General features: G+C 37.1%; 1 protein-coding gene and 1 long non-coding RNA gene across 3 annotated transcripts; both read right to left on the reverse strand.

The window, feature by feature from the left end:
* Window positions 1-1837: 1837 nt before the first annotated feature.
* Window positions 1838-6096, reverse strand: LOC126965159 (uncharacterized). Its single transcript, XR_007729481.1, has 3 exons — window positions 5930-6096; window positions 4631-4791; window positions 1838-2208 (listed from the first exon to the last, which is right to left on the reverse strand). It is a non-coding gene; the product is annotated as an uncharacterized LOC126965159 (long non-coding RNA).
* Window positions 6097-8955: 2859 nt separating this feature from the next.
* LOC126965111 (uncharacterized) lies at window positions 8956-12532 on the reverse strand. Of its 2 annotated transcripts, none has more exons than XM_050808576.1 (2): window positions 12367-12532; window positions 8956-11478 (listed from the first exon to the last, which is right to left on the reverse strand). In XM_050808576.1, the coding sequence occupies exon 2, from the start codon at window positions 11469-11471 to the stop codon at window positions 10860-10862; it is 612 nt and encodes a 203-aa protein (XP_050664533.1). In that variant the 5' UTR covers window positions 11472-11478; window positions 12367-12532; the 3' UTR covers window positions 8956-10859. The 2 variants fall into 2 exon arrangements, with proteins under 2 accessions (XP_050664533.1, XP_050664534.1); XM_050808577.1 differs by lacking the exon at window positions 12367-12532 and adding an exon at window positions 12116-12258.
* Window positions 12533-14092: the final 1560 nt, after the last annotated feature.

Consider the following 14092-nt stretch of genomic DNA (forward strand, 5'->3'; position numbering starts at 1 on the left):
TGTTATTTTAAGTTGTTTTAGTTCAAAGTAGTGTTCGAGGTGACTCATTTACAAAACGGAGTTTACTCGTTCAGTTTGGCATCAGCTCAGCTCAGCAAATGTTAGTCTTCTTAGGTACATAATAATATTCTTTTGACCTCTCCAGCACGAAAAGGGCGCTATTGCTACGTGAAAACGAGCGTGAGGCAAAGTGATTTAAATTTCGAACCCCACGTGACCATACATCCGGGAATTACTCCGCGTTAAAAAATTATGCGATCCGGTGCGTTCCAAAGCACATTTTCTAGCGTATTATCTCATTGTCACAAAAATTTATATGTTACATATCGAATTTAGATTTATAAATTTTACTATTGCCTTTTTAAAGACTCAATATTTAAAATATATACTTGTAATAGTTATTTCTCTTACTATAACCTAAATCACTTTTCTCGCTAGTCGAGGTGAAAAGTTGTATGTTTTAGACGAGAGCAAATTTTTTTTGTCTCGTGCCTTTAAATCACTCACTACCTCAGTAGTCTAGAAATGAATCACGAGCGTAAAGAGCTTCGCCAATTCGTGGTTTAAAGTCAGCACTCGCAGCAGAAAGTAACTTTGCTCACTTGTTGAACAAATAACTATTATTCAGATAGTAAAATTTACATACAATTATTAATTAAATATCTATCACTATCTGTTTGTCTATTGACAAATTCCTCTTCCAACTTCTTCCACTCTTTTCCATCTTTAGCTATCCTAGACCATGTCTTGCCTGCTATCGTCCTTAGTTTATCTCACCATCTCCTCCTATATTGAATGGAAGAGTCATGGCTTATGAGATCACGCTTCAGAATTAAATATTATGTTATATTAATATTACTTAAATAACTCATTAATTAGTTACACCATTACTGAACACAATAATTAGAAAAAATAGAAAACAAAAAGCTTTCTCACGGCAATAGAAAATTATTGACAGATTTGAATGAGTGTTATTCATGAGAATAATTTAATGATTGCGTACGCAAAATTCACAATTTTATTCTTATATCACAACTCAAAATTGATTACCACTTCCCTGCCCTGTTTCCACGATAAACATACCCGCCACCTATATCCTACATTGATACAATGTTCATTAATGCACGTAGTATTCTTTTTTGTTAGTGAGCATTACGTATATCCTATAATATTTAATAGAATCACACTGCGACCAGATGCGCATTAAATGTTGAGGGCGCCCTACACAGGCACATGTCTCGCCCCTCTTGCAAATCCACAATATATATAATCTAAGCACTCGGCTCTATGTACCAAGTTTTATCATAATCGATTCAATAGTTTTTACAAAACAACTATAGAATTCAAGAATCGTTGCTATTGCATACGTAACGGTTTCAAATTAACGGCTGAGGCTGGTTTTTGAAGGAAATCTTTTTATTACTACATTTGTGGCACGAATTCACGTTACCTAGAATCGATTATTCGATTCCAAATGTCGTTCGACAGTTCAAAGGATCCGGCAGCGATATCTAGACTCAGTTCTGTTAGAAGGTCTGTTTCTGGGAGATAACTATGTACTGAACCACGGGACCACCCTTTTTTTATCATTCAGGTGTTGAGAAATCGCAAATCTACATATTATCAAGAAGACTCGAGAAATTTTGCAAATCAGTTTATGGATAATCAAAAGCTTCTCGCTACCAAGTACGTAGTCATCACCCAGTCGATGGTCCTAAATTACTCCGTGAACAACGAGTGGTAAGGCTTAATTATAGATCAAAATGTGTGTCATGGACACAAAAGAAATGGGTTAGGGTAGTTTTCTACGATGAATCGAGTGAATAAGACACCTCTGTGGTAAAGCCATCGTCTTTAATAAATTAATCTCCACTACTCTCGTTTAATTTTCTACAGCCTTATTTAAAGGAAAGCGAAGTTAAACGACCTCATATTAATAAGAACGATAATTACAAAATAACGGTACAAATAGTTGCAATAAAATATTATGTAGGTTAGTATTTGGACGTTCATATTTTCCAGATGATCTGTCATGTAATGTTAAGTATCACTGGCTTCTTTTACTTTACCATTTCTCTAAGATTTGTCAGTATCTGTAGTATCTTTAACTGTATCAGAAATTTGTCGCTCTGCAGTATTTCTATCTTCTACTTCTTGACTCGGTGTTGAACTAAATACAGTTGATGGTTTACTCTTCTTAAAGATGAGCTGCAAAATATTATCTTAATTTATGAACCTGAACGAAGCATTTTACAAGTATCTCGGTTTTTTTCCTAAGGCGGTGATAATGCTATACGGTTGACCGGACCGGTTAAACCGCATCATTTAACCGCACACGGTTAGCTTAAATGTGTAGCAGCTGTCAATCTTTCTTGCATTCCAATATCAACTACGTTGAAAGAAGATTTCATCAAAACCCTATTGTTGCTTTGAATTGTGAATTTCATATTCTATTTTCGGAACTACGTGAAGACCAAAATACTTAATTACTTTCGGCTTTCAATAAGAAGCTTTGCTGAATTGTAAAAGTTGGAGTTTAAAAACATTACAATTAATTTAGAAATTATTTATTTATTATGGAAACAAACAGATACATCACTATAGTTAAAAAAGAAGTCATATAAATGTGTCTGTGTAAATAATTTAAGCTATGCAGATGACATGGTGTTGTTGGGTCCCATGGCCTGCTCGATCAGAGAATTGCTTCATTCGTGTGAGGAGTACGCTGCTAGACATGGGTTAGTGTATAACGTGGCCAAAAGTGAATACCTGATCTTTTAGGAACCTCGTCAGCAAGTGCAATATGAGCCTAGTGTCGCAATCAATGAGACTTTACTCAAACGAGTCACCCAATTCAAATATCTAGTTCACTATGTCACGGAGGACTTTAGGAATAAGGTTGACATAGAACGACAACGAAGAGCCTTAGCTGTAAGGTGTAATATGTTGGCCCGCGGGTTTTTTTTTATGAAAATAAGGGACGAGGCGAGCAGGACCTTCAGCTGATGGTAATTGATACGGCCTACCCATTACAATGCGGTGCCGCACAGGTTTCTTGAAAAACCCAAAAATTCAGAGCGGCACTACAATTGCGCTCGTCACCTTGAGACATAAGATGTTAAGTCTCATTTGCCAAGTAATTTCACTAGCTACGGTGCCCTTCAGACCGAAACACAGTACTGTTAACACATTACTGCTTCACGGCAGAAATAGGCGCCGTTGTGGTACCCATAATCTAGTCGGCTTCCTGTACAAAGGAGCCACCCGCAGGTTCGCCGGATGTAGCAAGGAAGCAAAAATTACGCGGTTTAAAGCCTTACCAATCTACCCTGGGGGCCTGTGGACCAACTACACTCAAAAGCCACTTGACACGCTAATGGTATGTATAGGTAACAATAGTTTCAGGATACTATCGGGCTTGCCGCGGTTTTGTTCGGCAGATGTCTATGCCATCATAAGGAAAAGGACGTCATCGGTCCTGGCAAGGCTGCGCTCGAGCTCAAACAGTATATAAACAGATAATGATAGCGGGAAAACTGGATTCGCTAATATTGCAGCGATTCATTCAAGTTCTTGTCCCGTAAACACGCTGTCTCAGACTGTTTCGAAGGTTATTATGTTCCCTATTATGAATTATAAGCAAGTGGGTATTACACTTATTAATTAAATTGTTATACTAACATAGTTTTTAAGCCTGTAACTAACAAAATATAAGCCTCTGTTGCCTCAATAAAGAAATTTATTATTATTAAAATAAAAATATAAAAAACAACTCCAAGACATTGCGCTGCCGAATGTACATGCGACCGCTCCGGTAGCTAAACCGCGTTGCACTGTACGACGTGCGCCGTGCACGTTGCTCATAGATTCTACAGCGCGACCGCGCTGCGGTAGCCGCATTATCTGATCCCCGACCGTAGAACCGCAACCGTGATTCGGATAGCTGTTTAGAACTGCAAGGCTTTATACAGTCATAGATAGCCGAACCGGCTAACCACTGCGGTGAACTGCATAGCACTATCACCGGCCTAATTTTTGTTTTAGTACTTTATTAGTAAATCTTATAGTTTTGGGCACGGGCCTCCAATTTTTCCTTAACCTGACGGATGTATTTTAAATGCTGTACAATTTATTCAGCAAAAACACCCACGGTCATAGAGTAACAGACAGGTATGTAAGTACATAATAGCTTAATTAAAGGCATCGCTCTTGCTCTTGGCAAGGCATAGCTTCGGTTCTTGGCGACAACGAACTGCATCGACTGGGCACTTTACTAATGTTCGTGATGCAGAAGGCGCCTCAATACGTAATTCCAGATGTGACACACTTACGGACATGGTACAGGACGTGTACTGAACTGTAAACTTCACCTTTACTGCCACCAATGTGATAAATTGTGATAGCCACTCTTCATCATTGACTCTCGTATCTTATCTCAGATGGTTGAAGAAGTGTTCTTCCCAAAAGATGCTACGTTTACGCGTTACTTAAAAGACCACATTTAATGAGCCTGAACCCCCGGGCATAAGTACACGCCCTTTCATACAACCGTTTTATGTTGGTCTGAATGCGGCAGCCAATTTGATTAGGGCGCATGGCTCTTATGAGCGGTTATAATTTATTTACATACCTTGTAAAGTTGTGGTCTTTCATAAAGCCATATAAATAGAATTGAAGCCAGAATAATGGCCAAGGAAAAGATTAAATAGTTAGAAAAATAGGAGTATGCATTGAAAAAGAATCCACATCGATACATTGTAAGCCGTGGCATTTTTTGAAGTCCATATTTGTCTGAAACAGAAATATACATTTAAAGTATATATTCACAATAAAAAGCTAGTTAAAATATTAAGGCGCGGTCGTATCTCAATATCCACAAAACTTGGTTTCTTAGAGAGTCGATTACAACATAACCCAATGAAAATATTCCGACGCAAAAAATACAGTGCACAAAGAACGACTTAAATTTTGAACCGAGTAGAATATTTTTATATAATTTGAAATATCCAATAAAAAATTTGGAAGTTGCTTCCCAAAACTAAACTTTGGAGTAAAACATCTCTGAATTTTCAGCGATAACAACATTAATTTTTTTAAAGAATTTAATAGAATTAGATCGTTTCTAAGACTTAAACCGAACAATTATTCAATTTATTATCAAAATTTTGATTAAACAACAGAAAATCAGTAAAATAAATGCCCCTTTGCGCCATCAGTCCGCGCCTTAAGGTACCACCTAAGGGTATCTTTAGGGGGCTATTAAAAATTCGAAGTGTCAAGTTTTAGATAAGTTTGACGATATGTGGCAGCGGTCACATATTATATGTGCGTCTAGTACAGTACCTACGTCTGTAGGTACACTCGTCAGAAACCAACATGACAACATGTCAAGCTAACATGAGCCTTTGCCACTTTGCTTTAGAAATCTATTAAAAGACTGTTAATATGATCGTGAAATATTATTTGTACCGATGAATGCTATCACATACAACGTCTTATCTATCGAGTTTTTGTAGGATCAAAAAATTACTTGGTGATATTTTTATTGATATTACAGTTTCTCTCTACTCTCCTCAAGACAAGCGAGAGCGTGCAGTTGAAGTTGAATGACTTCTCTACACTACGTCAAGCGATAAGTTCACCAAATACCAAGGTATAAGTCCCGACAGCTATAAGTAGCTAGTACTGGAGTTGTATGTAAATTCGAAATTTTTAGGTAGCTAATTCACATTTCACTGGTAACTACGAAATAGTTTCATTATTTAAGACGTAGCGCTTAATAACGCTTTTGGGTAGGAAATATGGAAACTGAAATATAAGTACAATAATAACTATTAAAATTGCCCAATTAATTGATCTTAATCGTCTTATTGTCATTGGGGATATTTTATTAGGTACGTAGCTAAAAGTAGAAAAAAAATACTCTTACCTTTAGGACATGCCGTAATCACGAAGTCTGGAAATAGTCACCTGTACAATAGGTACTTTAGTTCTTTCATCTTTATTTATATGCAGCAGATCAGCAATGACCTATTGTAGTAATAATAATTGTGATTTCGAATGATTACCTACCATAGAATATATAATTGTAATGTTATGTGAACTAAGAATTTACAGACAACTTGAAAAAAATATTTTAATTAATGTAGTATGGGCACCTTTTTTCATGATATCTCTGTTCTCTATTGCACATTTTTTAGGTTTAGTTTATGGTTTTTAGGGTAGTAATAGGGAATGACTCTACATACATTTAACATAGGTTGGGAAGTAATTTTGTAACATTGGAAAACAACTTAATAGATAGGTAACGTACATCGTTATGGTGATCTCAAGAGCACCCGGAGAGCGGGACCTAGTGAGAGGGTTTTAAATGAAATAAATGACATATTATTATAAATAATATAGAAACCGATAGGTACTACTCGGGCGAATCGCTTCGAAATTTCCCGTGCTTCCCCGGGGCGTTAAAAGAATTGGGGAGTCCCAGGCCCCAGGGTGTCGTAAGAGGCGACTAAGGGCTTTTTAGAAGTGGGAGAGTCACGCTGATATCTTATGACGTCAGTACAATCGGGCAAGACTCGTTCGAGTTAATTACCACACTCGGACAGAATACCGGCGTGAAGTAGTAGTAAGGCCTAGTGCGGTTTTGCTTCGCATGGCTAAGTGTCGAGGACCAGAGCCCTAAGAGAGTTAACGTACCCCGGGTAAAAAATTGAGCATATTTTTTTGCCTCATGCCGGGGTATGTGTGTATGTTGAGAAGGATATCTGCTTTCGCCGTCTCGGCTTAATTTTGAGGCTATGCGTCTACAGGTCCCATAGTGGTAACACAGAAACGGATCATCTTATAGGATAATTCAAACAGCAATTGACGACGTGCTTGCACAGATCCCTTCCACTGAAATCGTAGTCTTGGGTGATTTCAACGGGCATAATGCCGAATGGCTTGGGTTAGATTAGATCTTCTACTGACTACACATCCCGATAGTTACCATGTCTCTGTCGACGCCCCTCTCGGAACGTCCGACCATAGCCTGGTCAGGAGTGTAGTGCCTATCCGACGCCCACGTCGCAGACCACCAGCGACCCGCCGACGTTTGGCACTATAAGTCAGCAGATTGGGATAGGATGCATTCCTTTTTCATCCTACCCTTGGGGCAAGGTTTGTTTCGCTTCGGTTGATCCTTATTTTTAAACCAAGCTCTGTGGTACCGATCGGTGGCAGATCACAGCCCTGGTTCAATGCGTCAAAGCAGCATCTGACTGAATCGTATTAAATTAGGTTGCGCCGCTGGGCTCAAAGGATATGAACTGCTAAGTTCTTAAGAGGAAATATGAACGTGCCTCCAGATTTTTTAAGCGGCAAATCGCCCGTGCGAAATCTAAGCACGTCGTCAAAATCGGCGAGCACCTCGGCCGGAGCGACCGGAACACGCAAGTTCTGGTCGTTGTCGAAAGCTGCTCTTGCCTGAAGTTACAGTTCAGACAGAAAACTGTTCGGCAAGCTGTTTTCGTTGGACGTCAGGACGTAAGTCGAGCGGGCCGGATGGCATTTCTCCAATCGTGCTTAGAACGTGTGCCCCTCAGTTGACACCCGTGCTAACACGTTTATTTCGGCACATATTCAAAAGGCGTAGTCCCTGACTCATGGAAGTCAGCCCTTGTCCATCCGATCCAAACAAAAGGAGACAGTTCGGATCCGGCAAACTACAGGCCTTGCTATTACCTCCCTGCTCTCCAAAATGATGGAGAGCATAATTAACCGCCAGGTTTTGGTATACTTAGAAAGTCTCCAGTTAATCAACGACCGATAGTACGGCTTTCGCCATGGTCGGTAGGCAGGCGATCTTCTGGTATCCTAACACATAGATGGGCGGCGGCTATCGAAAGCAACAGGAAAGGCCTGGCAGTTAGCCTGGATATAGCGAAGGCCTTTGATCGTGTATGGCACAATGCGCTTCTCTCAACTTCCATCATTTGGGCTTCCCGAGAGCTTATACAAGTGGTCCTTAAGCTTCCACACTGGGCGCAGCATACAGGTCATTGTCGACAGTTATTGCTCGAACCCAAAGCCCGTGAACGATGGAGCGCCCCAAGGCTGTGTGCTATCTCCCACACTGTTTCTTCTGCATATAAATCATATGTTGGACATCTCTAACATACATTGCTATGCAGACGACAGCACTGGTGATGCCGTATACACGGGCCATGCAAGTCTCCCTCGGGAAATCGTCGACCAGTGCCGGGAGAAACTTGTGTCTTCTATCGAGTCCCCTCCTGAGGTCGCGGAATGTGGTAAATTTGCCGTATCACCGCTCGACAACACTTAGTATCGGAATACTGGGTCTCGAAATCTGGAGCGATTGCCAATTCCATGGCCATCTGAAGGGCATAGCCAAATTGGCTTCGAAGGAGCTGGGCGTCATAAATAGAGCACGGCAATACTTCAAGCCCACATTCTAGCGCTCTACAAAACGCAGGTCCACACATGGAGTATTGCTGTCATCTCTGGTCTAGCGCACCCCAGTATCAGCTCGATTCAATTGACCGCGTGCAACTCAGAGCAGCTCGAAGTGTCAGGCACCCAGTGCTCTCTTCTACCGCATTTATCACGGGGAGTGTTCCGAAGAGCTGTTTCACCTGATTCCTGCCGCCGAATTCCACCTTCGCACGACACGCCACAAATTAGGATATCATCCCCACCATCAGGATGTGTTGCTGTCCCCCACAGTGTGGTTTTCAAGGAGCTTTCTTTTACATACTACAAAGCTGTGGAATGAGCTTCCTTGTGTGGTGTTTCCGGGACGATACGAAATGGGTAATACTACCATAAAAAAAAATTTCATTGTTTGTTAAAGAACTTATGACCTGACTAGGAATAATATCTATTGTAATGTGTTTGATAAGGTCAACCAAAGTGTATTATATATAATTTTAGAAATATGAACACAATGCATCACATAGAAAATGTATTGTAACCATAAAATCCATTGTAACATCAATAAATGAGTATGTTCATAAAATAAATTCAAATTTATAAATTATAGTAGTGGAACCAGCATAAAACACTCACACATCCATATTTCACAATGTTTCTGATTCCTGTTCAAAAAGCTTATGTTTAGAATGTAATGCTACTACTATTACCAAAGAGGATGTAAATACTACATTATTAAGAGGTTGCCCAAAGAATATGTTTGCTCTAACAAGTAAAAATTGAAATTTAGTTCAGTATGAAACATGCTGTGATTCAACATAAGTATGAAATAATAGTAACTACACTATGGCAATAAAGTATAATCCGGCAAAGTTTGAAAGCAAACAGTTGCTTAAAACATAGTGGATTTCAGCTATCTCTACTTTTTACAAGATTATAGCTGTCATCTAGTAATGTATCAATGACTGCACATTTCATACAATCGAATGAATCACTTTTTTCTTAGTAGGCTGCTATTAAAACATTAGAACCTTTCACACTAAACAGACCATCTCTAAGGTGTCTAAATGCAGAATATTAGGGCTCGCTGCCCTTCAATAACTGCTACTATCTCTTGAGAGCTAGCTTAACATGAATGTGCTGTTAGACTGACGCCTCATTAGTTGAAGTGTCAATGTTGTATCATTTTACACTATTATATATTTAATGACATGCAATAATATGTGTTGCATTCTAACAAGACTTTTTTTATCCAAACAATTGTGCAAGAAAGTTAAATCATATCAGATAAATAAAATGAACATTAGTATTAAATTCCGCAGAACAACATTTGTTCTCATAGTGGCATTATAAAAGCAACAATAGAACATGGTTGTTCACATCCATTCTTGATTTAATACTGCAATCTATGTACTGTTCACTACATCACATGTATAATGACACTGCTAATGTCATGACAGCGACAATGATTGTTAACACATACATAATTCAGACTAGATGTCAAGACGCTACAATCTACACATCCATATGTCATTGAGTTGTGATTTTGAATCACTCTCAATGTTGTGACTTCATATTGTATTACTTTGTCATGCAGGTGTGACATTGTGTTGGTCAGTTGCAACCACATTCATAGATAAATGAGGGTTCAGCCTTACTAGTTTATATTAAGATTAAAAATAAGACCTCTAATTCGTCAACAAGAGCTAGCAGAACCTGATTACATAAATGTTAGTAATAATTTTAGAACACATTGTTTCCATTGTCCGTAATTATGTGCATTACAATAAAATTCTATATCCTTCAAATATGAACAAACAATCTTAATAAACTATTACAGAACAAATTAATGTTATCCTTACATGAAAAGTTTCAATCATCCTTCTGATTGTTCAACAATACCATGATTGCAATCATTTCATATTAAATCACAATAATTATGCAGTTTTCTTAACTACTATACTGATTTTCTCACAATACTTTAATGACATTTCAAATGTTTGTTTTTTCAAATTTAAACATTATCAGTTCAACTATAATAAATTAACCCTTTATTCATAATAGTCTGCTAACTTAAAGCATTGCTAATTCTCACTCTGTCTTCTTCTTGACATTATTTGACAGTATAGTTCACGATATATGATTGCTTTTTGCTTAAACGCTTCAAACATATCTGTTGGCTAGGAATTAGATCGGCTCCTTGCCAGTACCGACTTACGTAGTAGCTACGGACCCTCCAATTACGGACGGCTATTGACCTAAGTCAGAATGAGAAAAAACACTCCTTAGCAGCTGTTTTAAGTTAGCGGACCATTATGAATAAGGGGGTAAATATTTAAGGGAATACTTAATAATAATATAAAATATTTATATTAAAATCTTTAGAATTGTGATCTACAACAACGATACACAACGAAAGGCCATTAAATATACATCATTTCAGCCATTGAAGACATCTTTTTTGGTATATGGACAAGTGTTTCAAAGTAACTAGCAAGTTCATCAATGGTTACATCACAAGGTGGATTAAGAGCTTGCTGAGAACACGAACTAGAAGTATTTCTTTCAGGTGGAGTATCCCTAGTTACTTTTTCGTGTGTTGCATCATTCGTTCTCACTTTATACGCTTTCCTATTACTTGACTTATACTTAATTCCATTATTACTATTTGATATGTGCAGTTGGTTACAAGTGTCTACTAACGAATGTAAATTCAAGTTGTCATTTTTTGGGCTTCTTCTTGAACAAACCGAATACCTACCATAATCTGGGCAGTGGCCGTTTTTATTTTTGAAATTACACTGTGACAGTTTTAAGACTGGCTCTCTAAGAAATTTGCTCTGTTTTTTTTTGAAAATAGTTACATAACTTTTTTTATTGTGACATGAACATTTACTGTTTTGTGAATATACTTTAAATGTCAAGTTTCTCTTCTGCATAAGAACCATAAACGGGTTCGCTTTGGCGGTCTTGTTAATCTTCGAAGATTCTATCTCCAATCTTTCGACTCTGAGTGAAATATCTTCTGTTGACATCTTCAGACTGGAATGAAATCAAAAACATGTTATAATCTGATAAATAATAATTTATAATGGTTGATACACTTTCACACTAAGTAGCTAGAGCCAATTTAGTACACAGCCTTGAGGCACTCCAGGGTTTTGTGCTATCTGCACATGCTTTCAACAGGCCTTCAACACTCCTGTGATTCCTCTGGTGTTGCAAGACTGATTATAGGTGGAGGTCACTTAACATCAGGTGACCCATATGGTTGTCCTCCTCTCCCATTATAAAGTATACATTATGGTCCTCTATCCTTAAATGTCTAAGCATATCTTCTTAATGGCATTTATTGCTGCCTCTTGTTTCACTATTACCAGAGAGCAATTGTGGTAGTGATCACTTACCATTAGCTCAAGATTAGAGTGTGTTATTTGATCATATAACTTATACTAACCTATTATATCCTATACTATTATTACCTATTTGGCAATTATATCAAATATAAATAACCCAATATAACAATATAAATGTATTTTACAGGTAAATAGGGACATGTCTGGACTTTTAATATACAAAAATATATTTTTAATGTAATATACTGTTTAATAAAAACAAACATTTACAAATTTCATTCATAACATTGTATGTTAAAAACAAGTCGTTTGTCTTTACGTACTTCTTAATAGTAAAATACAATAATTTAAGCAGTTAGGTCACATATTTACAAATACAGTACTACGTTCTGCATGGAAAACAATTTTTGTTTACTTTAATAATACTATCTTGGCTCATCTTATCTTTTTATTTGTGTGACGAGCTAAACGGAGAACCTTCTACTAGTGTGTCATGTTATTCAACACATTCAACAATCATTTTACTTCTGGCCAAAAGCAAATAAACAAAGCTGTATTAATCATGATCATTTACCTGCTTGGCGATTACGGATGTAGCAATTACTTCACAGTTCACATAAACACTGTTATCACTATTAGCGTAATGAATATAACAAAAATCAGTATCCAAACAAATTATTTTGGGCTCAAAACTTGCTCAAAACTCAAATTTCGATGGCTCATGAAAAATTGGTAATGGATGGCGTTCACAGAGTACGAAATGGTAATTAGTTGCAAAGAGAATAATATAATCACTACGTCTTAGAAACAGCGTAGTAACAAACATGTACTGTCAATTATTATTTTTGACCAAAGGTCTTTAGAAACCACTTAGAAACTTAGTTTGTTTATTATTTCATACAATGACGTTCTATACATATGGACAAATCATTCGCAGTCTGATAATTGAACCACAAAAGTGTTCTTAAAGGCAATGTAAGCACACTTTTCTCCTTAGTCGTGTGTCAACTGTGTGTCAATTAACAAGCCTAATTGTGCTATAAAAAGTGCTTATATTACGGACATTACGGACTTAAACAAGATGGTGTGACTTATCATAGGTAAGGTTATTTTATTTACATAAGATTGATATGCAAAAGCGTAAGTATTTTAATAAAACGAATATTTTTTCATTAAATATGGTACAATTATTGATAAGTCCACAGACAAGACCCGCTTGTCAGATGGGCAGATGAAAGGTCAAAGGACACAGACAGAAATGAAAACAATAGAGACGCTCTTTTAACCGATTTCAAAAAAGGAGGAGGTTCTCAATTCGTCGGTATGTTTTTATTTTTGTTACCTCAGATCTTTCGACTGGATGAATCGATTTTGATAATTCTTATTTTTTTGTCCAATCTGACAATGGCAACCATGAGAAAACCATAAAAGTCATTAATTTACAATAAGCTTACATTAATGTGCGCAACAAACTTACGAATATGTGAATATCGTGCCAACCGATTTCAATAATTCTTTTTTTATTGGAAAGGATATACTTCAAAGGTAGTTTGGTGATAGTTTGGTGAGGTTATGCTTGTGGGATCCATGACAAAGTAAAGGAACTCTTAAATTCTTAGGAGTAAATTAACGATACTAGTCTGAATCTTTTTATGCTATCCGAAAACGTCGTTATGGTCAAGTAATTGTCGTAGTAAAATATGATGATCAATGGCACTCCTTCTTCCAGTGGAAGAACTGTCTGTAATAAAATTGAAATTCACTTTCCTTCATTGCTGCATTGCAAAATTTAGTAGGTCTGCACAAATTTAGACAAATTATTAGTTAGTTGTAGTTCAGATTCACTAAAAATCTAAAAATAATAACAATACTCGTTACTAGAATTAGATTCATTTATTAGATTGTATAAAATACACAGTTATTATTTTTATACTTTTTAGTGCATATTATATCTATTGTTTTGAAATTGGTTGTTTATTTTAAGGCCTAGTGAACAATAATTAGCAATATAGTATTTTGTGTAATGTGAACGGCATACACTTATATATTAGTGCTATTTACAAGTTATCACGGAAATATCGTTATCTAGTGATAATTGATACTTATTTTCATCGCAAATATGTAAAAGCTAATATTTTTCAGCTTTCCCATAGCCGAGATAATGAAAGAGAATTGGCGCCAGTTGGTAGCAAGAGAGAGATGTGAAGAAATTCACATACCAAATTCTATTCTATTCTATTCTTTCTAGTGGCTTCTGTGGAAGGGGCACCACAACTCGCCAATGTCACGTTTCAGTAGAC

The sequence above is a fragment of the Leptidea sinapis genome, chromosome 6 (assembly GCF_905404315.1).
Source record: "Leptidea sinapis chromosome 6, ilLepSina1.1, whole genome shotgun sequence".
In the NCBI taxonomy this organism is placed as follows: domain Eukaryota; kingdom Metazoa; phylum Arthropoda; class Insecta; order Lepidoptera; family Pieridae; genus Leptidea; species Leptidea sinapis.